General features: G+C 49.2%; 1 protein-coding gene across 1 annotated transcript in view; it reads right to left on the bottom strand.

Annotated features, from left to right (window-relative positions):
- MRPS27 (mitochondrial ribosomal protein S27) overlaps positions 1 to 23,541 on the bottom strand; it is a 150,352-nt gene that overhangs the window by 110,483 nt on the left and 16,328 nt on the right. The window contains exons 3-4 of the mRNA XM_075325246.1: positions 21,096 to 21,166; positions 5,901 to 5,959 (exon numbers count right to left, since the gene is read on the bottom strand). Coding sequence (XP_075181361.1) covers positions 5,901 to 5,959; positions 21,096 to 21,166 — 130 coding nt within the window. The remainder of the gene's footprint in view (positions 1 to 5,900; positions 5,960 to 21,095; positions 21,167 to 23,541) is intronic.

Below are 23,541 nucleotides of genomic sequence, written 5' to 3'. Positions count from 1 at the left end.
ACCCGTGAGATAGAATATCTCTCACCCAACGGTCTTTGACATTTGCTAGCCAAATGTCGCCAAAGTGGGACAGCCTCCCACCGACCGCGGGTGTGGGCATCGGAGACCGCAAGTCAGGAGGACGTCGTTTTGGCAACGGTTCCTCCGGCTGGTCTTTTTGGGCGTGACTGAGACCTCCAAGAATTTGAACGTCTCTGGTCCTTTTGAGTCTTCTTTGACGAGGCGAATTGGGACCTGCCCTGTCCTCGAAAGGACCGATAACCAGACTGACCCCTCCTCTGTTGGGGCTTGTTTTGTCTGTGTTGCGGTAAGGAAGAGTCCTTACCCTTGGAGTGTTTGATGATTTCATCCAAACGCTCTCCAAACAATCGGTCACGAGAAAAAGGCAAATTGGTTAAGCACTTCTTGGAATGAGAATCTGCTTTCCAATGTCTCAACCACAGAGCCCTACGCAAAACAACTGAGTTGGCTGACGCCACTGCCGTGCGGCTTGTAGCGTCAAGAACAGCATTAATCGCGTACGACGCGAATGCCGCCATTTGCGAGGTCAATGGTGCTACCTGCGGGGCAAATGCACGTGTGACTGAGTCGACTCGCGCAAGCCCGGCCGTGATAGCTTGGAGTGCCCATACGGCCGCAAAAGAAGGCGCTAATGACGCTCCAATCGCTTCATAGATGGATTTCAGCCAGAGCTCCATCTGCCTGTCAGTGGCATCTTTAAGTGCCGCTCCATCTTCAACAGCAACCAAGGATCTGGCTGCAAGCCTGGAAATTGGAGGATCCACTTTTGGACACTGGGTCCAACCCTTGACCACTTCAGAGGGAAAAGGGTAGCGTGTATCTTTAAGTCGTTTAGGAAAACGCCTTTCAGGATAAGCGTGGGGTTTCTGGATTGCGTCTCTGAAGTCAGCGTGGTCCAGAAAAGTGCTTAATGTACGCTTAGGGTATCTGAAATGGATTCTCTCGTGCTGCGAAGCTGACTCCTCTACAGGAGGAGCTGGTGGGGAAATATTCAACATCTTATTGATGTTAAATATAAGATCATTAACTATTGCGTCACCATCTGGTGTATCTAGATTGAGAGCGGTCCCAGGATCAGAATCCTGATCAGTTAAGTCCGCCTCATCACCCATAGATTCATCCCGCTGGGATCCAGACCATTGAGATGAATGTGAGGGCCCGTCATAACGAGCCCGCTTAGGCTGCCCGGGGCCATCGTCCGAGTCAGAGTCTTCACCCTGAGGTGTAGATGCCCGTCCCGGAGCTAGGAGCTGAGGGGGACCAGGGGGCAATACATGCACAGTGTCCGTGGTCTGAAGTACAGGCCTAGCTCGCAATGTGTCAAGAATTTGTGACATAGTGAGAGACATTCTGTCAGCAAAAGCTGCAAACTCAGTTCCTGTCACCTGGACAGCATTCACAGGTGGTACACCCTGGGACACGTCCAGCAGAGGTCCCGACTGTGCAAGCGCCGCAGGGGCCGAGCACTGCACACAATGGGGGTCCGTGGAGCCTGCCGGTAGAAAAGTCCCACATGCGGTGCAGGAAGCATACAATGTCTGTGCCTTGGCACCCTTGCGTTTTACGGGCGACATGCTGCTGGCTCTCTGCATGTGAGAGAGTCTATAGCCAAAGGGCGACCAGCGCTATGCAGTACAAAGTATTTGTAGAAACAAAATACTAAGAATACTACGAGCACAAGAGGGGGTGAGCCCTGAGGGCTGCTTACCGCCCGCTGAACAGCGGGTAAGAGGCTGCAGAATGCCTTGTCTGGGTCTCCCCGGCTCCCCTCTGCAGCTCAGCGTGTCAGCAAGAATGGCTGCCGGCTTCTGTGGAGAGGGGCGGTCCGTGGGAGTTCCCAAACAAAAGTGCGGGAACAGTGTCCCCTCTGTGCTGACTGTGAGGGCTGGAGTATGTAAAAACGACTCCAGCCCTCAGCGCTGATGCACTGGCCAGCGTCCCGCCCCTCTCCTGACTGGCAGGTCTGTGGGCGGGAACGAACGAAAGCAGGCCGCAAAAGCCGGGGACTCGAGTTATCAGCGCGGCCGCCGTAAAAGCGCGGGCCGCGCTGAAGTCCCCGGCGCACCGCAAGTGCCAGCCGCGCCGCTGTTCGAGCGGCCGGCGCGACCGAGTTCTAGACGTGGGCAGCGTCCCGCCCCTCTCCTGACTGGCAGGTCTGGGGGCGGGAACGAAAGGAAAGCAGGCCGCAAAAGCCGGGGACTGTAGTTATCAGCGCGGCCGCCGTAAAAGCGCAGGCCGCGCTGAAGTCCCCGGCGCACTACAAGTGCCAGCCGCGCCGCAGTCCCAGCGGCCGGCGCAGCCTATTCCCATAAATGTGCCTGCTTCAGCAAAGCTGAATGAGGCCATGGCACAGGCGCCGCAGCGCTGATGTCCCCCGGCGCACTACAACACCCAGCATGCTGCGGTGTGAGCGCCAGATACACGGGGACACAGAGTACCTTGAGGAAGCAGGGCCATGTCCCTGATGTACTCCGCTCCATCCAGCATCTTCTCCAGGGGCTGTAGATGGAGCACGGTCTCTGTGCCTGGAGACCGGTAAATCCCACTTCACCCAGAGCCCTGTAAAAAGGGATGGGGAAGGAATCAGCATGTGGGCTCCTGCCGCCGTACCCGCAATGGGTACCTCAACCTTACAAACACCTCCGACATAAGTGGGGTGAGAAGGGAGCATGCTGGGAGTCTGTATAGACCCTCTTTTCTTCCATCCGACATAGTCAGCAGCTGCTGCTGACTAAAAACAATGGAGCTATGCGTGCGTGTCTGACCTCCTTGCGCACAAAGCTAAAACTGAGGAATCTGTACTCCTACGGGAGGGTGTATAGCCAGAAGGGGAGGGGCCTTACACTTTTAAGTGTAGTTCTTTGTGCGGCCTCCAGAGGCAGTAGCTATACACCCACTGTCTGGGTCTCCCAATTAGGAGCGAAAAAGAAAAAGCCAGACAGACAGAAAGACACACGGGGAAAGAGACAGAGAGAGACAAAGACAGATTGGGGGAAAGAGACAGACAAAGAGGGAGAGAGAGAGACAGACACAGAGATAGAGAGAGACAGTGAGACTGATACAGAGACAAACAGAGAGATAGACACAGACACACAGAGACAGACAGGGAAAAAGACAGACAGAGAGACAAACAGAGATTGGGAGAGAAACAGTTGCTATACCGGGCAACGCCCGGGTACTACAGCTAGTTTCAAATAAAGTATTTTTTCGATATTTATGTTAATTTGTTTTCACTTACTAATTATTAATGGGGGGGGTTCTCATAGACACCTCCAATTACTAACCTAGTTCTTAGTGTCAGCTGTGAGCTGACATTAACCCCTTACATTACCCCAATTGCCACCCCAATCGGGATGAGCCAGGTAAAGTGCAGGGATTGTCACATCTAAAGGATGAGACAATTATAGCTGAAAGCTGCTATTTTTAGACTAACGGGAGCCCAATAATTACGGGTCTCCCCAGCCTGAAAATACCAGCTCCCAGCTGTCGGTTTTACCATGGTTGGGTATCAAAATTCAGGTGAAGGGGGAGGGGGGGGATGACCACACGCAATTTTTTGAAATTATTTATTTAAATTTTAAAAAAAGCCACATGGGATCCCTATTATTTTGATACACAGGCAACATAAGTGCACGGCAGTCAAGAAAGGATAGGTTATACTAGAGCTGGAGTGACAGGAGGCTTCAGATCTAGAAATAGCTCTTTGACCTCATTTGCATATCAATTCAATCTCTGATATCTCAGTAATGGAGGAAAGGACTTCCAATGTAAAGGTATTTCTGGACTTGTTTTTGACAAAGCTACGTGTGCATATAAAATGAGTTTGGGGGTAAAACCCTGCTGACAAATTTCCTATAAAGACAATACTGAACTCTGGCTAATCATGCCTCATATACTGCACTTTCATTATACAGAAATGTCAAGGTTGATATGTAATGCCTGCAATACTACCGGCGATCTGAAATCTCATTAATCTGTATGATGAAGAATTGCTGGGTTGAACATTATCTTGCACTATTTAAGTTCCATGAATATTACATGCTTCTCTAATTGCATTCCATTTGCACAATGACTCAAATGCTGAAGGATGATACCTCCGTAGAAAACATAATTGGGATCACTGAAGAGCCCCCCCCTCCCTCCACCCGGGGCCCTCAAGATCTCCTCACCCTCCACCCGGGGCCCTCGAGAGCCCCCCTCCCTCCGCCCGGGGCCCTCAAGAGCCCCCCTCCAGCACCCAGGGATGGAGATGGAGCTCTTTATTTTACCTTAAATAAATCTTTTTTCTGTGGACGGGCAGATGTGAACACATATGTCAGCATAGAATCACTTCTTAGACACCAATGTGCCCCTCCTCTTACATTAGACCTGCTACTAAAGAGCTAGCCCACGTCAAAGTCAGCTGGGCTAAGTTCGCACTATCTAACTATGGAGCCCATAGATACTCAAAGGTCCTATATCCATTCTTTTCTGGTACACATGCTTCTTCAATCTAAGAGTCACTTCTTTAATGATTAGAGATTTAGTGTATTTCCAATACAAAAAGTTATAGTTTTCTGTGCTTGGTATAAAATGTAAGCGATGCCTATCCTATGACTCTCTTGAACAGAACACGTGTCACAGGGTTTGGAGCCACCTGGCAATCATAAAATGGATTTATCAAATCAATTACATCCAGCCAATATCTCCTCGGACGGAGACAGTTCCACATTAAATGTATCAGATCTGAGTCATGGGCGCCACACGTCCAACAACATGAATCTGGTTTCGCCCCCATTTTAAACAGAAAAAGAGGAGTCCTATATACCCAGTGTACTAGGAACAATTTGGGGAGTCTGTGCGATTCCCTAACCAATAGAAGAGGAACATTTAGCATTATTTCATCCCTTATTTCGGTAGACATAGGACCCAGATCTCTCTGCAATTTCTCTTTAAGGAGGAAGGTTCAGTTCTGTATCTAGCTACTGGACTCTTATTAAAGAGGTTGTCCTCTTCTTTGGCCTATCCTTAGGATAGATCATCAATGTCTGATCAGCCGGGGTCAGACCCCGCACCCCTGCCGATTAGCTGCACTCGCTCCTGGTTGTGATCGGAAATGCTCAGTTCCGGAGCTGCTCCGTCTTTTAATAGCGGCCACTGTTGGGTACTGCACATCTGACTCCCATTGATTAGAATGTGGGGCGGCTGTGCAGTACTCGGTTGCGGCCACTATTAGAAGATGGAGCAGCTCCGGAACTGAGCATTTCCGGCTGACTGCTGCCACCGGGACAGAGAATAGCTTATCAGCGGGGTACGGGGTCAGCAGGGTCCCGGATGTCGGACCCCAGCTATTAGAAATTGATGACCTATCCTAAGGATAGGCCATCAATGTAAAAGTAATGGACAACCCCTTTAAATAATAGAATGCTGCAAAGTAAAGAAAAAAAAATCTATACTTCTCTCATGGACTGGCACCATTCCTCTCCTCTGAGTCCTGTCTCTCCTACTGGTCTCCTAATAAAAACATTGTCAAGGAACTGCTGAAGTCAATTAGTACCTGCTGATCGGCTGCAGCCTTCACAACTTTGTCAGAGTGCATGAGGCACTGTTCTTTTGCTGTGACACAATAGTGATTGCTGCAGCCCATCAGAGGATGCTGATTGGCTGCAGCAGTCCCCTGGCAATATTTTTGTCAGGAGACCAGTGGGGTACATAGGGCTGAGAGTAGAGGAGTGGTGCTGAAAGTGGCTCTTGTCCAAGACGGAAATAAAGATTTTATTTGATAACTTAGTGCACCATTTTTGGTGTGCTTAATAAACCGTTGTCTAATAGTGAACAACCCAGGTAAGAAACAAGACAGAACGAACAAGGTAAATATCAGAAAAAAAACCACTACTCACTTATAAAGGTAATAGTCACCCAGCTCGATTTCTTCTTTGCATGTAATATTGTCAATAAACTGAAAGGAAAATGATATATATATAAGTAATGGTGATTACAGCATATAACATTAAAGGAATTATCCAGGTATTCAAAACTGGTGGCCTATTACATGCTAGAATAGTACATGTTATAGCACAGTGTGGAGACCCAGCATTATATGTTATAGAATTGCATGAAAGGTAGTATTATAGGTTATAGTAATACATGATGTAATATGATGTTATAGTGATATATGATATTGGAAAAATATACATTCCATAGGGAAAATACAGTTAGATAAACCTGGTGGACAGGCCAGCTCAGGTTTTCAGCAGCTCAAAATACATGGAAAAAGGGAGAACTAGAGCAAAAAGCTGAATCAAAAATTACAAAGTTTTTTTATTTTTATATTCAAGGTGCACAGTGCAATACATGAAACATTGATGTTCAATAAAAAGAGGGGGTGGGGAGCATAGGAACAAAACAGATCAACATTAGCCGGGTGTGGACTAACAGGCAAGAAAAATGTTCAAATATAGAAAAACCCCTGATTGCCTACAATGATGAAGATCAATATGCTATATGAGGGCATTTGAGTGTGGTTAACCTGGGGGAGTGAAGACACAGAGGACTCAAACTGTTGGTAGTCAAATGTGGTTTGGCAAAGGAAATGATTAACAATCAGGAGACAACCCAATGTAGGGGAAATCAGATCATACATGAATAGCACAAAATCCCGACTGGGAAGAGATGTGCTCCTGACTGAACAATCAAAGGGCTAAGCCAAAGGAATGCCACAATGGAAAATGAGGTGTAATCACACAGTTAGACGAACCCCCAAGATTTGTTGAAACAAGGGGGGAGTCAGATGGAAACCGAAAGCTCTAGGGCAGATCTAGATGTTAGATAAGAATCATAAATAGGGAGTATAGCTTGCAAGCAGGAAAGATTCCAGGATGCAAAAAGTGCAATAGTAGTAAATTACATGGAGTAAATAAATCCCTGCAGAGCAGAAGTACTCCCAAATATATGGCCAAAAATAGGCCAGTAACTACCTAGAGTTAGTGAATGGTGTGAAAAATATATAAGATGTCCATGGGACACAGAAACCCCCCAAGGAGGTTGATAACCCTCGAGGCAGGGTAGTAAATGGAAAGTCTGCCAGACAAAAAACCAAGGGGGTTTGTTTTGGGTGGCCACTCCTCACCTTCCCCCATGATGAAGCGGCAAGCGATGCGCTGATAGCCGCGAAACGTGCGTCGGGCCCCCTGCCACCGGTCTCAGGTAACATATGTTCACTCTACCGGGCACTTGCCCTTATCTCTACCCCCCTTTCTGCCGCTGAGTTAACCTGCCGTCGTTCCTTGTTCCACCCAAAACAAACCCCCTTGGTTTTTTGTCTGGCAGACTTTCCATTTACTACCCTGCCTCGAGGGTTATCAACCTCCTTGGGGGGTTTCTGTGTCCCATGGACATCTTATATATTTTTCACACCATTCACTAACTCTAGGTAGTTACTGGCCTATTTTTGGCCATATATTTGGGAGTACTTCTGCTCTGCAGGGATTTATTTACTCCATGTAATTTACTACTATTGCACTTTTTGCATCCTGGAATCTTTCCTGCTTGCAAGCTATACTCCCTATTTATGATTCTTATCTAACATCTAGATCTGCCCTAGAGCTTTCGGTTTCCATCTGACTCCCCCCTTGTTTCAACAAATCTTGGGGGTTCGTCTAACTGTGTGATTACACCTCATTTTCCATTGTGGCATTCCTTTGGCTTAGCCCTTTGATTGTTCAGTCAGGAGCACATCTCTTCCCATTCGGGATTTTGTGCTATTCATGTATGATCTGATTTCCCCTACATTGGGTTGTCTCCTGATTGTTAATCATTTCCTTTGCCAAACCACATTTGACTACCAACAGTTTGAGTCCTCTGTGTCTTCACTCCCCCAGGTTAACCACACTCAAATGCCCTCATATAGCATATTGATCTTCATCATTGTAGGCAATCAGGGGTTTTTCTATATTTGAACATTTTTCTTGCCTGTTAGTCCACACCCGGCGAATGTTGATCTGTTTTGTTCCTATGCTCCCCACCCCCTCTTTTTATTGAACATCAATGTTTCATGTATTGCACTGTGCACCTTGAATATAAAAATAAAAAAACTTTGTAATTTTTGATTCAGCTTTTTGCTCTAGTTCTCCCTTTTTCCATGATATATGATATTGCATTATATGTTACAGTATTACCGAATATGGAGCGGTAATATTGCACTATGGTCCAAACTATTATGCACATGCTATTTTTCGCTTATTTTCCTAAATGGTTGATACAAATGAGTCAGTATAAAGTTTAAATCATCAATCCTTAGAGTATAAATCACATTTAATTGGACAAACCTCCCAATGATTACAGCATTTTTTCAAAACTAAACAACTCAAAATGCACTGTTCCAAATTATTATGCACAACAGAGTTTACAAACATTTTACAGGTTGTAAAGAACTGAAAATGGTCATTTGTTGAATCTGCTGCATTACAGGGAATCTGTCACCAGAATTTGACTACGTGAGCTGAGGACAGCATGTTGCGAGGGTTAAAAAAGAAAAAAACATCTGTGCTTCTCTTATCTGTCTGTGGTTTATTGCTCTGTGATTAACATTGGTGCGACTCTTCTGCAGGCGCACCTCGGTTATGATTGTGCATTGACTGTGACATGTCAATCTCTATTGAGAGCCTGGTGTGGGCAGTGACCGCTCCCAGCTCTGCTACACTCAGTTCTGAGATAAAGTCAGAACGGCTGCACACAGTGATCTAAGATAAACCTAGTTACTTTCAGAATCTCTTCTGAATCTACATTATGCTATTCTCAGATGATGTAGCAAAAACCTGCTGACAGATTCCCTTTAAGAGGTCCCATTTACTGAAATGAAAAGCTTTTCCAAATCAAAAACATCAGGCCAAGTTAAATGTTAACGAGCATGTCATCTGGATTACCCATGTTAAACTAAATATATGGCCATAATGCTGTTATATTGGTTTAAAGGGAATCTTTCACCAGGTTTTTGAAACCTAATCTGAAAGCAGCATGACATAGGGGCTGAGATCGTGATTCCAGCGATGTGTCAATTACTGGGCTGCTAAGTGTAGTTTTGATAAAATCAGTTTAAATCAGCAGTAGATTATCATTAGAGGACTACTTGGAGTGCTGCCAGGTAGTCCTGCATAATCATGAGCTCTGCATAACTGCTAAATCTGCAGTAGAGAAAACATTGATTTGATAAAAATAACAGCAAACACCTCAGTAATTGACACATTGCTGGAATCAGGGTCTCTGTCTCTACATTATGCTGCTCTCAGATGGGGGAGTAAAAACCTGGTGGCAGATTCCCTTTAGAAGATCCCTTCAGTGTAGAAATCTGCAGCAAGGTTTTTGTTAAACCATCATTAGAAGTTTCAACTTCCTGAGCCCTTCGTGCATCAGGTCGAGACTGTGGTAGGCTTTTCGGCTCTGCCCTGACCCCTCCGCTGCATCCGGTGTTTGTATCTACTTCCCGATTTAAATTTCGCACTTGCACAGTCCTAGCTGTGGCCAGTGCTTGCGCAGTTTGATCATGTAGTTGGCTTCAGAAAAATGGCGCCAGTGGCGGTTCATGTGACACGCCCATTCCAGGGCCGGGAGTGTACTCGGAAACGGGCTGGACTAGTACGGGGATGTCAGCGGTGGCGGTGCTCAGCTCCATGACCCTGGCGGTGTATTTTATTAAATGAAAGGGGAGATGATGATGGGAGTTGTATTTTTGGATATCTTAATAGCTTGTGACACCACCTGTGGTTCTGCAGCTATGTGAGCCGTAGTTGCTGGACGGGACCCCCGGGGCTGGTGCTGTGGCAGCTGAGGTGTTTCTGCTCCCCACAGGTGGAGCGGGTAACCCCAGGGCAACCGTTAGGAAAGTCTGTAGTAGGAACCGAGTGGACTTCAGCGGCAGGAGCGCGATGGTTGGTAGTTGTAGTCCTACTGGCAGTATCCTCCAGGGCTGACAGGGCACGGGAAAAACTAGACGATACAAGGGCTGCGGTTCAAGATGTTTACTCACAGATTGTATTTTATGCCCGCGAGGTGCCGGTCTTCACCAAGATGGGCTCCAGGCGATCCCAAACTCTTCGGATCCCAGTGCCGGTATTATGACTGGTGGGCCCTTCCTCTATGCGCTCTGTTGTTGGCGGGTCCCTGTGGCTTAAAGTTACTTGGGGCCCTTTTCTTGTGTTTACAAGTCCCGGTCCATTAGCAGGCAGCACGAACCTCTCATGAGCTGGATCTAAGTCTCAATTCCCAGGCTCTACGTGCTGCTGTGCTCCGGACACTGTGGCGGGTCAAGAAACGTGAAATCTCCTCTCCCGGTAGATTAGTAGGCGAGCTTGAAGCATCCCCTAATCTAGGGCTCTACACCCCGACTGCGCCGGTCCCGGGGATCTGACACCGAATCCCACCAGCGACCGTAACTCCAACGTCACTAGGGGAGCTCCCCTCTGCTCCGAAGTCCCTCCTAACTGACTTTCAAATGTCCCTGTCAACTGTCCAGACTAGCCCCTCCCACTCCCGGGATTCTGACAAGTGGGATTGGATAAGTCCCGACTAATAGGTGACCATCCATCAGATCAGTCTCTAGCCTGTTACCTAGTCTGGAAAAAGGGCAAAGAAATGTGTGTGTTTTAAATGGTGCTGTTTGGTGTTTACCGACACTGGTCTCCCAGGAACCCTGGATAAGTACTGCACCTGTAACTAGATACATTACCCTGTGGCACCTGATGCCTCAGGGGTGCCACACATGTGCAGAATAAGATCTTGGCTCATCATTGTTCTCAGCCCTGTCAATTGCCGAATCATCACAACCCAAATGGGGTAGCAAAAACCTAGTGACAGATTCACCTTTAAGACTGCCACCTATCCTAGTCATGTGTCAGCATAAAATGCAGTCTGAAGAAACACAGCTGGAGACTTGTTTCTCAACTGACAGAACAGCAGTATCAGAAACACACAGGAGCAGGGCTGTAACATGAGAAGAAATAAGTATTCTCCCTAGCGGAGGAAAAAGGATTTGTTTTTCCAGTCTCAGTTCTTTGTGTGCAAGTCAGCGAAATTATTTTGAGTTGCATTTTTTAGATTACAGCGATTCTTGGAGAGCCCCTTCACGGAAATTTCATAAATAAAGCCCGCTACACACGCTTCAATATATCTCACAATCCGTCGTTGGGGTCAAGTTGTAAGTGACGCACATCCGGCATCGTTTGTGAGGTATCTGCGTGTGACATCTACGTGCGATCAGGATTGAACGCAAAACCGTTGATCGCAAACACATCGTATCATTCTCTAGAATTGAGCGTTTTGTTGCACGAACCTAGTGAATTGTAACGTGTGACATCCCTCATACGATTTTGTTGTCTGATGCTATGTGCGCAGGTGTGCGCTCTGCACCGCAGCTTTAAAAAGGTCTGCTTCAGAGCGCAGCTGAAAAGCTGCGTTCTGAAGCGCCTCACAATGTCTGTCATTCACTAATCTCTGTCAGTCGGTCACTATCTCTGTCCCTCTCTCTCTGTCCATGTCAGTCTATCCCTCTTACCCCCTCTCTCATATACTCACCAATCCCCGATCCCCGGCGCTGCACGGCATTCACACTGCTCCGGCGGCTTTTACTGTTTTGAAAAAGCCGGCCGCCCATTAAACAATTTCGTATTCCCTGCTTACCCCGCCCACCGGCGCCTATGATTGGTTACAGTGAGACACGCCCCCACTCTGAGTGACAGGTGTCACACTGCACCCAATCACAGCAGCCGGTGGGCGTGTCTATACTGTGTCGTGAAATAAATAATTAAATAATTTAAAAAAACGGCGTGCGGTCCCCCCCCATTTTTAAAACCAGCCAGATAAAGCCATACGGCTGAAGGCTGGTATTCTCAGGATGGGGAGCTCCACGTTATGGGGAGCCCCCCACCCTAACAATATCAGCCAACAGCCGCCCAGAATTGCCGCATACATTATATGCGACAGTTCTGGGACTGTACCCGGCTCTTCCCGATTTGCCCTGGTGCGTTGGCAAATCGGGGTAATAAGGAGTTATTGGCAGCCCATAGCTGCCAATAAGTCCTAGATTAATCATGTCAGGCGTCTATGAGACACCCTCCATGATTAATCTGTAAATTACAGTAAATAAACACACACACCCGAAAAATCCTTTATTAGAAATAAAAACACACACATATACCCTGGTTCACCACTTTAATCAGCCCCAAAAAGCCCTCCTTGTCCGGCGTAATCCAGGATGATGCAGCGTCGCTTCCACCGCAGCTGCATGGAGGTGACCGGAGCCGCAGCAGACACCGCCGCTCCGGTCACCTCCACACAGCTAATGAAGACAGCCGCGCGATCAGCTGCTGTCACTGAGGTTACCCGCTGTCACTGGATCCAGCGGTGGATGCAGCGGTGGCCGCGGGTAACCTCAGTGACAGCAGCTGATTGCGCGGCTGTCTTCATTAGCTGTGTGGAGGTGACAGGAGCGGCGGTGTCTGCTGCAGGTCCGGTCACCTCCATGCAGCTGCGGTGGAAGCGACGCTGCATCATCCTGGATTACGCCGGACAAGGAGGGCTTTTTGGGGCTGATTAAAGTGGTGAACCAGGGTATATGTGTGTGTTTTTATTTCTAATAAAGGATTTTTCGGGTGTGTGTGTTTATTTACTGTAATTTACAGATTAATCATGGAGGGTGTCTCATAGACGCCTGACATGATTAATCTAGGACTTATTGGCAGCTATGGGCTGCCAATAACTCCTTATTACCCCGATTTGCCAACGCACCAGGGCAAATCGGGAAGAGCCGGGTACAGTCCCAGAACTGTCGCATATAATGTATGCGGCAATTCTGGGCGGCTGTTGGCTGATATTGTTAGGGTGGGGGGCTCCCCATAACGTGGAGCTCCCCATCCTGAGAATACCAGCCTTCAGCCGTATGGCTTTATCTGGCTGGTTTTAAAAATGGGGGGGACCGCACGCCGTTTTTTTTCATTATTTAATTATTTATTTCACTACACAGTATAGACACGCCCACCGGCTGCTGTGATTGGGTGCAGTGTGACACCTGTCACTCAGCGTGGGGGGCGTGTCTCACTGTAACCAATCATAGGCGCCGGTGGGCGGGGTAAGCAGGGAATACGAAATTGTTTAATGGGCGGCCGGCTTTTTCAAAACAGTAAAAGCCGCCGGAGCAGTGTGAATGCCGTGCAGCGCCGGGGATCGGGGATTGGTGAGTATGAGAGAGGGCTGCTAACTCCAGTAACTTAAGAGATTAGTGGTCACCGGTGAGTCTTCACTGGTGACCGCTAATCAGGACGCGACACAGACAGAGCCGCAGCATGACAATGAAGTCGGGTGAAGTTCACCCGAGTTCATTCTGACAGTGCGGCTCTGTCTGTGTCTGCTGTCATCTGACATTCAGCTCTGCTACATGGCTGTCTGTGTCTGCTGTCAGCGGCCATGTAGCAGAGCTGAATGGCAGATGACATAGTAAAAACGCATCCCTACACATTACACACGCTTGGCAAGTCAATAAATAAAAAAAAAAAAAAAGGTGCTCAATGCATACGTCACAGAACACGTGATCTAAAGGATCGCACACACAATTGACCAATTTAACATAGACTACTAACGCACGTGTGACAGCAAATGAACGACCAACGTGAAATCTCATAGATCCCGTATGCAACCTGGGCGTGTCACATCGCAAATGCGATTGTACAACTAATTGCAACGTGTAAAGTGGGCTTTAGAGGCAAGACAATCTCTTAATAATATGAATTTAAGTAACAATTGTTGTAAGGTCAGAAAAGCCAGTCATTATAGAAGGTGGAACGATCATTTATGTATTGACTTGAAAAAAATAGGTCATAATATCATGAATCCCTTTAAACACGTTACCATCTTCAACGTCTGTAGTGTGCAACGAAAATGTGACTGCACAATGGTCATTCCCTAGAATAATGCTATGAAAAAAAGTGGAAAATCCACTTGATTAAAATATTGGTCCTTTATTTAAAGGGAACCTGTCATCACTTTTTTTGGCTATAAGCTGTGGCCACCACCACACGGCTCTTATATACAGCATTCTAACATGCTGTATATAAGTGCCCAGGCCGCTGTGACTACATAAAATAATACTTATCTAACGGTCGCGCTGTGGTGTAATTGGGTCCGTTGTCCGGTGCCGGCACCGCCTCTTTCGGCCATCTTCGTCCTCCTTCTTATGAAGCCTGTGTGCATGACGCGTCTATGTCATACACACTCGCCGGTCCTGCGCAGGCGCACTACAATGCTGTGATCTGCCATGCTCAGGACCTGAATGCCGGCGAGTGTGGTGACGTCGGACGAAGATGGCCGAAAGAGGCGGCGCCGGCACCGGACAACGGAGACGCCTCCGTGACTTAATTCCACCACAGCGTGACCGTTAGGTAAGTATTATAAAGTGTTTTTTATGTAGTCACAGCGGCCTGGACTCTTATATATAGAATGTTAGAATGCTATATATAAGAGCCCTGTGGTGGTGGCCGCAGCTTATAGCCAAAAAAGTGGTGACAGGTTCCTTTTAAAAGATCATTAAAACATTTTCATAGATCCATGAATGTCACCTCTACATTCCCATGTGGTGAGTGCACAAATACTGTACCTGCCATTTTACACTAGAATAATGCACAGTCAATGGTTGTAAAAGGGGTCTGTTGGCACAAAATCACTGTTCACAGCCCCCCAATGCTCAGTGCAGCTTTGCTATGGCCAAGCGGTTCACCTTTCAATCGTCTTATTTTCCTTCTATTTTTTCCTCTTGTTTCTTGATTGACAGCTCTGGCTTTACAGGAGCCAGAATGGGGCAGATACAGATAGAAAGAAGGGAATTTTGTTACTTACCGTAAATTCCTTTTCTTCTAGCTCTTATTGGGAGACCCAGACGATTGGGGTATAGCTACTGCCCTCCGGAGGCCACACAAAGCACTACACTAAAAAGTGCAAGGCCCCTCCCCTTCTGGCTATACCCCCCCGTGGTATCACGGGTTCTCCAGTTTTAGTGCCAAAGCAAGAAGGAGGAAGCCAATAACTGGTTTAAACAAATTAACTCCGAATAACGTCGGAGAACTGAAAAACCGTTCAACATGAACAACATGTGTACCCGCAAACAACAAAAAAATCCCGAAGGACAACAGGGCGGGTGCTGGGTCTCCCAATAAGAGCTAGAAGAAAAGGAATTTACGGTAAGTAACAAAATTCCCTTCTTCTTCAGCGCTCTATTGGGAGACCCAGACGATTGGGACGTCCAAAAGCTGTCCCTGGGTGGGTAAAGAGATACCTCATGTTAGAGCTGCAAAACAGCCCTCCCCTACGGGGGTGTCACTGCCGCCTGCAGGACTCTTCTACCTAAGCTGGCATCCGCCGAAGCATAGGTATGCACCTGATAATGCTTGGTGAAAGTGTGCAGACTCGACCAGGTAGCTGCCTGGCACACTTGTTGAGCCGAAGCCTGGTGTCGTAATGCCCAGGACGCACCCACGGCTCTGGTTGAGTGGGCTTTTAGCCCTGAAGGAACCGGAAGCCCCGCAGAACGGTAGGCCTCTAGAATTGGTTCTTTGATCCATCGAGCCAGGGTGGCTTTAGAAGCCTGCAACCCCTTGCGCGGACCAGCGACAAGGACAAAAAGTGCATCGGAACGGCGCATGGGCGCCGTGCGGGAAATGTAGATTCTGAGTGCTCTCACCAGATCTAGCAAACGTAAGTCCTTTTCATACCGGTGAACCGGATGAGGACAAAAGGAAGGCAAGGATATATCCTGATTAAGATGAAACGAGGATACGACCTTAGGGAGAAACTCCGGAATGGGGCGCAGCACTACCTTGTCCTGGTGGAACACCAGGAAGGGAGCCTTGGATGACAGAGCTGCCAGCTCCGACACTCGCCGAAGCGATGTGATCGCAACAAGAAACGCCACTTTCTGTGACAGGCGAGAAAAGGAAACTTCCTTCAGAGGCTCGAAAGGCGGCTTCTGGAGAGCAACTAGTACCCTGTTCAGATCCCATGGATCTAACGGCCGCCTGTACGGGGGCACAATATGACAGACCCCCTGCAGGAACGTGCGCACCTTAGGAAGACGTGCTAGACGCTTCTGAAAAAACACGGATAGTGCCGAGACTTGCCCTTTAAGGGAGCTGAGCGACAAGCCCTTTTCCAACCCCGATTGCAGGAAGGAAAGAAAGGTGGGCAATGCAAATGGCCAAGGGGATACTCTCTGTGCAGAGCACCAGGATAAGAAAATCTTCCACGTTCTGTGGTAGATCTTAGCAGACGTAGACTTCCTAGCTTGTCTCATTGTGGCTACGACTCCTTGAGATAATCCTGCGGACGCTAGGATCCAGGACTCAATGGCCACACAGTCAGGTTCAGGGCCGCAGAATTCTGATGGAAAAACGGCCCTTGGGACAGTAAGTCTGGTCGGTCTGGCAGTGACCACGGTCGACCGACCGTGAGATGCCACAGATCCGGATACCACGATCTCCTCGGCCAGTCTGGGGCGACGAGTATGACGCGGCTGCAATCGGATCTGATCTTGCGTAACACTCTGGGCAAGAGTGCCAGAGGTGGGAAGACGTATGGGAGCCGGAACTGCGACCAATCTTGAACTAATGCGTCTGCCGCCAGAGCTCTTTGATCGCGCGACCTCGCCATGAATGCCGGGACCTTGTTGTTGTGCCGGGACGCCATTAGGTCGACGTCCGGCACTCCCCATCGGCGACAGATTTCCTGAAACACGTCCGGGTGAAGGGACCACTCCCCTGCGTCCATGCCCTGGCGACTGAGGAAGTCTGCTTCCCAATTTTCTACGCCTGGGATGTGAACCGCGGATATGGTGGAGGCTGTGTCCTCCACCCACATTAGAATGCGCCGGACTTCTTGGAATGCTTGCCGACTGCGCGTCCCTCCTTGGTGGTTGATGTATGCCACCGCTGTGGAGTTGTCCGACTGGATTCGGATCTGCTTTCCTTCCAGCCACTGTTGGAAGGCCAGTAGGGCAAGATACACTGCCCTGATTTCCAGAACATTGATCTGAAGGGTGGACTCCTGCGGAGTCCACGTCCCCTGGGCCCTGTGGTGGAGAAACACTGCTCCCCACCCTGACAGACTCGCATCTGTCGTGACCACTGCCCAGGATGGGGGCAGGAAGGATCTTCCCTGAGACAATGAGGTGGGAAGGAGCCACCATTGTAGAGAGTCCTTGGCCGTCTGGGAAAGAGAGACTTTCCTGTCCAGGGACGTTGACTTCCCGTCCCATTGGCGGAGAATGTCCCATTGAAGTGGGCGCAGATGAAACTGCGCAAAGGGAACTGCTTCCATGGCTGCCACCATCTTCCCGAGGAAGTGCATGAGGCGCCGTAAGGGGTGCGACTGGCCTTGAAGGAGGGATTGCACCCCTGTCTGTAGGGACCGCTGCTTGTTCAGCGGAAGCTTCACTCTCGCTGCTCGAGTATGAAACTCCATGCCAAGATACGTTAGCGACTGTGACGGTGACAGATTCGACTTTGGAAAGTTGATGATCCATCCGAACGTCTGTAGAGTCTCCAGCGTAGCATGTAGACTGAGTTGGCATGCCTCTTGAGAGGGTGCCTTGACAAGTAGATCGTCTAGGTAAGGGATCACCGAGTGTCCCTGAGAGTGCAAGACTGCTACCACCGCCGCCATGACCTTGGTGAAGACCCGGGGGGCTGTCGCCAGACCGAATGGCAGAGCTACGAACTGAAGATGGTCGTTTCCTATCACAAAACGTAGAAAACGTTGATGTTCTGTAGCAATTGGCACGTGGAGATAAGCATCTTTGATGTCTATTGAGGCAAGGAAGTCTCCTTGAGACATTGAGGCAACGACAGAGCGGAGGGTTTCCATCCGGAACCGTCTGGCGTGCACATGTTTGTTGAGCAGCTTTAGATCCAGAACAGGACGGAACGAGCCGTCCTTTTTTGGAACCACAAAGAGATTGGAGTAAAACCCTCGCCCTTGTTCCTGAGGCGGTACAGGAACCACTACTCCTTCCGCTCTTAGGGAGTCCACCGCCTGCAGCAGGGCATCTGCTCGGTCTGGATGTGGGGAGGTTCTGAAGAACCGAGCTGGAGGACGAGAACTGAACTCGATTCTGTACCCGCGAGACAAAATGTTTGTCACCCACCGGTCTTTGACCTGTGACGTCCAAATGTCGGAAAAGCGGGAGAGCCTGCCCCCAACCGGAGATGCGGAGGGGGGGGGCTGGAAGTCATGAGGTAGCCGCTTTGGAAGCGGTTCCTCCATTTGCTTTCTTGGGGCGTGCGTGAGCCCGCCAGGAATCTGAGACTCTTTGCGTCCTCTGAGTCCCTTTGGACGAGGAGAATTGTGTCTTGCCCGAACCTCGAAAGGACTGAAACCTCTGCTGCCATTTTTTCTGCTGAGGTTTGCTTGATCTGGGCTGGGGTAAGGAAGAGTCTTTACCCTTGGACTGTTTAATGATGTCAGCCAATGGCTCGCCAAACAGTCTATCTCTAGATAAAGGCAAGCTGGTTAAACATTTTTTGGAACCAGCATCTGCTTTCCAGTCCTTTAACCACAAGGCTCTGCGCAAAACTACCGAATTGGCGGACGCCATTGAGGTGCGGCTGGTAGATTCTAGGACCGCATTGATAGCGTAAGACGCAAACGCAGACATCTGCGAGGTAAGGGACGCCACTTGCGGCGCCGCTGGATGTATGATAGCATCCACTTTTGCTAAACCAGCTGAAATAGCTTGGAGCGCCCATACGGCTGCGAATGCTGGAGCAAACGACGCGCCGATAGCTTCATAGACAGATTTTAACCAAAGGTCCATCTGTCTGTCATTGGCATCCTTAAGTGAAGCGCCATCCTCCACTGCAACTATGGATCTAGCTGCAAGTTTGGAAATCGGGGGGTCTACTTTTGGACACTGGGTCCAGCGCTTGACCACATCAGGGGGGAAAGGAAAACGTGTATCCTTAGAACGTTTAGAGAAACGCCTTTCTGGATGAGCGTCGTGTTTCTGGATTGATTCTCTGAAGACAGAGTGATCCAAGAAAGCACTCAATTTACGCTTGGGATAGAGGAAACGAAACTTCTCCTGCTCTGCTGCTGCCTCCTCTGCAGAAGGAGCTGGGGGAGAAATATCCAACAGTCTATTGATGGCTGAGATAAGATCGTTTACCATGGCGTCCCCATCCGGGGTATCCAGATTGAGAGGGGTTCCAGGATAAGACTCCTGATCACTCTCTTCAGACGCATCACAGGGCGACTGATTGCGCTGAGACCCTGAGCAGTGTGATGACGTTGAGGGTCTTTCCCAGCGAGCTCGCTTAGGGTGGCTGGGGCTATCATCTGAGTCATAATACTCAGCCTGGGAAGCCGGGGACCCCCTTGCAGTCTGGACTAATTCCAACTGAGGGGGATTAGAGGACAGAGACCTCGCCGTGTCCATAGACTGAGCCCCAGTCATGGATTGCAAAGTTTCAAGGATCTTTGCCATAGTCACAGACATTCCATCAGCAAAAACTGCAAAGTCTGTCCCTGACACCGGGGCAGGACTTACAAGCGTCTCAGCCTGGGTCACTACCTCTCCGGACTCCGGCTGGCGAAGCAGCACCGGATCTGAGCATTGCACACAATGGGGGTCTTTGGAACCTGCTGGTAGAGCAGCCCCACATGCAGCACACGCAGTGTACACAGCCCTAGCCTTGGCAGCCTTGCGTTTTGTGGATGACATGTTGCTGCCTCCTCAGAGCGATCTGGGGTATCCAGCCAGGAAGCGACCTTACAGTGCAAGAAATAACTAAATATATATATCTGGTGACACAGTACACCAATACACACTGAGGCACTAGAGGGGCCAGCTGAAATGCCGCTTACCGCCCGCTTAAGAGCGGGTGTGTGGTCTCCAAAAGCCCCCTAGTCCAGGTCTCCCAGAGCCTTGCGTCCTTCCTCTAGCCAGACTGCATGTAATGGCTGCCGGCGTCCTGGGAGAGGAGGGGGGGCGGGCCCTGGGCGTTCCTGACTAAGAGCGGGAAGCCTGCTTCCCTCTGTGCCTAGTGAGAGGGCTGGAGCATGTAAATCAGGCTCCAGCCCTCGTCGCTGCTGCGAAACAGCGTCTCTCCCCTACCCTGATTGACAGGGTGGGGGCGGGAACGAAGCGGAGCTAGGCCGCAAAAGCCGGGGACTGGATTTATAAACGCCGCCGCCGTAAAAGCGCGGTCGGCGTGTCCCCGGCGCACCACAAGTCACAGCAGCGCCGCCCGGACCAGTGGGGGTCGGCGCTGCGTTCCCACAACACAAAGTCCCCCAGTAAACTGTAGGAACACTAACTCCAACGTTACGGTCCCCGGCGCACTACAACACCCAGCCAGCCCGGAGTGTGTCTGTGCCTGCCGGGGACACAGAGTACCTGTATGATGCAGGGCCATGTCCCTGATTGTACTCCTGCTCCGTATCCATCAGGTGCTATGGGTCTGTGGATGGAGCCCGGCGTCAGAGCTTAGAGGCCGGCAGGATCCCACTTCCACAGAGCCCTACAAGGGGATGTGGAAGGAAAACAGCATGTGGGGCTCCAGCCCCTGTACCAGCAATAGGTACCTCAACCTTACAACACCATCCACGGGTGAGAAGGGAGCATGCTGGGGGCCCTATATGGGCCCTCTTTTCTTCCATCCGAAATAGTCAGCAGCTACTGCTGACTAAAATCTGTGGAGCTATGCGTGGATGTCTGACCTCCTTCGCACAAAGCTTGAAAACTGGAGAACCCGTGATACCACGGGGGGGTATAGCCAGAAGGGGAGGGGCCTTGCACTTTTTAGTGTAGTGCTTTGTGTGGCCTCCGGAGGGCAGTAGCTATACCCCAATCGTCTGGGTCTCCCAATAGAGCGCTGAAGAAATAACTAGAAGGTGCACTAAGCACATCAATGGTGCACCGGGCGCCTGTGCTCGGTTTTAATGGTTATTGCGTGTGAGACTCCGTTGAAGCTAACAACCTACTTCTATATAATGTGTATCACCCTATGGCTGGCTACTGGCACACTGTTACAGTTCTTTAAAGACGAGTCGAATTTCCTTACCCTTGCAATGACTAAAGAGCTCACTGGTATCTTTCTATCGTGGCACTTATCCATAAGTATTGCAAGGTCAGCTGCAAAAAAAGAGAGGAAAGGCATCAAATTGTAACTCATCTCTGGAATATTCATGTAGTGCTATAAAATACATTACACTTTGTACAATACCAATTACTACAAAGCATCGACTCAGTCTCTTGCCTAGAACTAGGATAACCTGCTTATCTGAAATCAGATCCAAGAGTGAAGACGTAAAGCTTCGCCAGGAGTGATCAGAATACATCAGACATGCTTAGGAGTACGGTATATTCCGGAGTGTAGCTCTTTAGGAGTCCGGTATATTCCGGAGTGTAACGCTTTAGGAGTCCGGTATATTCCGGAGTGTAGCTCTTTAGGAGTCTGGTATATTCCGGAGTGTAGCTCTTTAGGAGTCTGGTATATTCCGGAGTGTAACGCTTTAGGAGTCCGGTATATTCCGGAGTGTAGCTCTTTAGGAGTCCGGTATATTCCGGAGTGTAACGCTTTAGGAGTCCGGTATATTCCGGAGTGTAGCTCTTTAGGAGTCCGGTATATTCCGGAGTGTAGCTCTTTAGGAGTCCGGTATATTCCGGAGTGTAACGCTTTAGGAGTCCAGTATATTGAAAGGTTAACACTTTAGGAGTGCAGTATATTCAGAGTGTAAGGCTGTGTGCGCACGTGTGCATTTTTCCTGCATTTTGGCTGTGTTTAAAACTGCAGCGTCTCAGTGACAAAAATGCATGCATTGTGCTTCCCCAGCAAGTCTATGAGAAGTCGGCAAATTCCATGCGCGCGTTGCCTTTTTTAAGGCACTTTTAGGATGCCAAATATTTGACAAAATCGATGCGTTTAAAAAAGCAACATGTCACTTCTTTTGTACGTTTTGGTTGCATTTTCCTCCCATTAAAATCAATGAGGTGTGTCAAAACGCAACCAAAATGTTTTGATGTGCGCTCGCACTGCATTTTTGTTGCATTCTGCATGTTTTTTGACAAACAAAACGCAGGTCTTTCGGTCTCTCTCTCTCTCTGTGTCTCTCTCTCTATCGGTGTCTGTCTCTCTCTGTCTGTCGGTCGGTCTCTCCCTCATACTCACCGATCACCGGCGTGGCGCTGCACAGCTGTCACACTGCTCCGGCGGCTTCTCCTGCTTATGAAAATGCCGGCCGTTCATTATTATATCTCATATTCACTGCTTCCCCCGCCCACTGGCGCCTATGATTGGTTGCAGTGAGAGCTGTCACTGAGCGTGGTGGCTCGTCTGACTGCAAACAATCACAGCCGCTGGCGGGCGGGTCTATATCGTGCAGTACAATAAATAAATAAATTTTTAAAAAAAACAAACGGTGTGCAGTCCTCCCAATTTTGTTACCAGCCAAGGTAAAGCCACACGGCTGAGGGCTGGTATTCTCAGGATGGGGAGCCCCACGTTATGGGGAGCCCCCCAGCCTAAAAATATCAGCCAGCAGCCGCCCGGAAATGCAGCATCCGTTAGATGCGACAGTCCTGGGAGTCTACCCGGCTCATCCCGATTGCCCTGGTGCGGTGGCAATCGGGGTAATAAGGAGTTAATGGCAGCCCATAGCTGCTACTAAGTCCTAGCTTAGTGATGGCAGGCGTCTGAGACACCCCATCACTAAACTGTAGTGAAAGTAAATAAACACAAACACCGAAAAATCCTTTATTTGAAATAAAAGACAAAAAAACACCTTCTTTCACCACTTTATTAACCCCCAAACACCCCTCCAGGTCCGACATAATCTACACGAGGTCCCACAACGCTTTCAGCTCTGCTACATCAGAAGCTGACAGGAGCAGCCGTAGAGCACGACCGCTCTCTGTGAGCTCCATGGAGCAACTGAAGTGAGTCGTGCTGTCAGCGTTGCCATAACTCAGGTTACCTGCTGCCACAGCTGGATCCTCCAACTGTCTCAGGTGGAGGACTTCACCTGTGGCTGCGGGTAACCTGAGTGACGGCACCGCTGATCGCACGGCTCACTTCAGTCACTCGGGTGATTTGTGCTCACAGGTGAGCCCTTCACTTGCGATCGTAAATCAGGCCGCGATACAGAGGGTGTGACCGTGAACTCAGGTGAAGCTCTGAAGTCACTGCTGCGGACCCGTGTCCTGGCACTGACCTCAGAGGTTCATCTGAGTTCATGACAGCCCACAGGGACAGAACTGCGGGATGAAAATGAAGTCGGGTGAAGTTCATCCGAGTTCATCCTCATCGCGAGGCTCTGTCTGCTGTCAGCGGGCATGTAGCAAAGCTGAATTGCCATGGGACCGCACTGTCAAAAATGCATCCAAAACGCATGTGTTTTGGATGCATTTTTTTGCCAAACGCAGTGTTTACAGTTGGCAAAGTCTGCCAGAGGGTGCATTTTTTTGACAATTGCAGAACGCAGCGTGCGCACATACCCTAAAGCTTTAGG

Source organism: Anomaloglossus baeobatrachus, chromosome 1 (genome assembly GCF_048569485.1).
Source record: "Anomaloglossus baeobatrachus isolate aAnoBae1 chromosome 1, aAnoBae1.hap1, whole genome shotgun sequence".
NCBI lineage: Eukaryota > Metazoa > Chordata > Amphibia > Anura > Aromobatidae > Anomaloglossus > Anomaloglossus baeobatrachus.
This window is presented reverse-complemented; position numbering and strand designations above follow the sequence as displayed.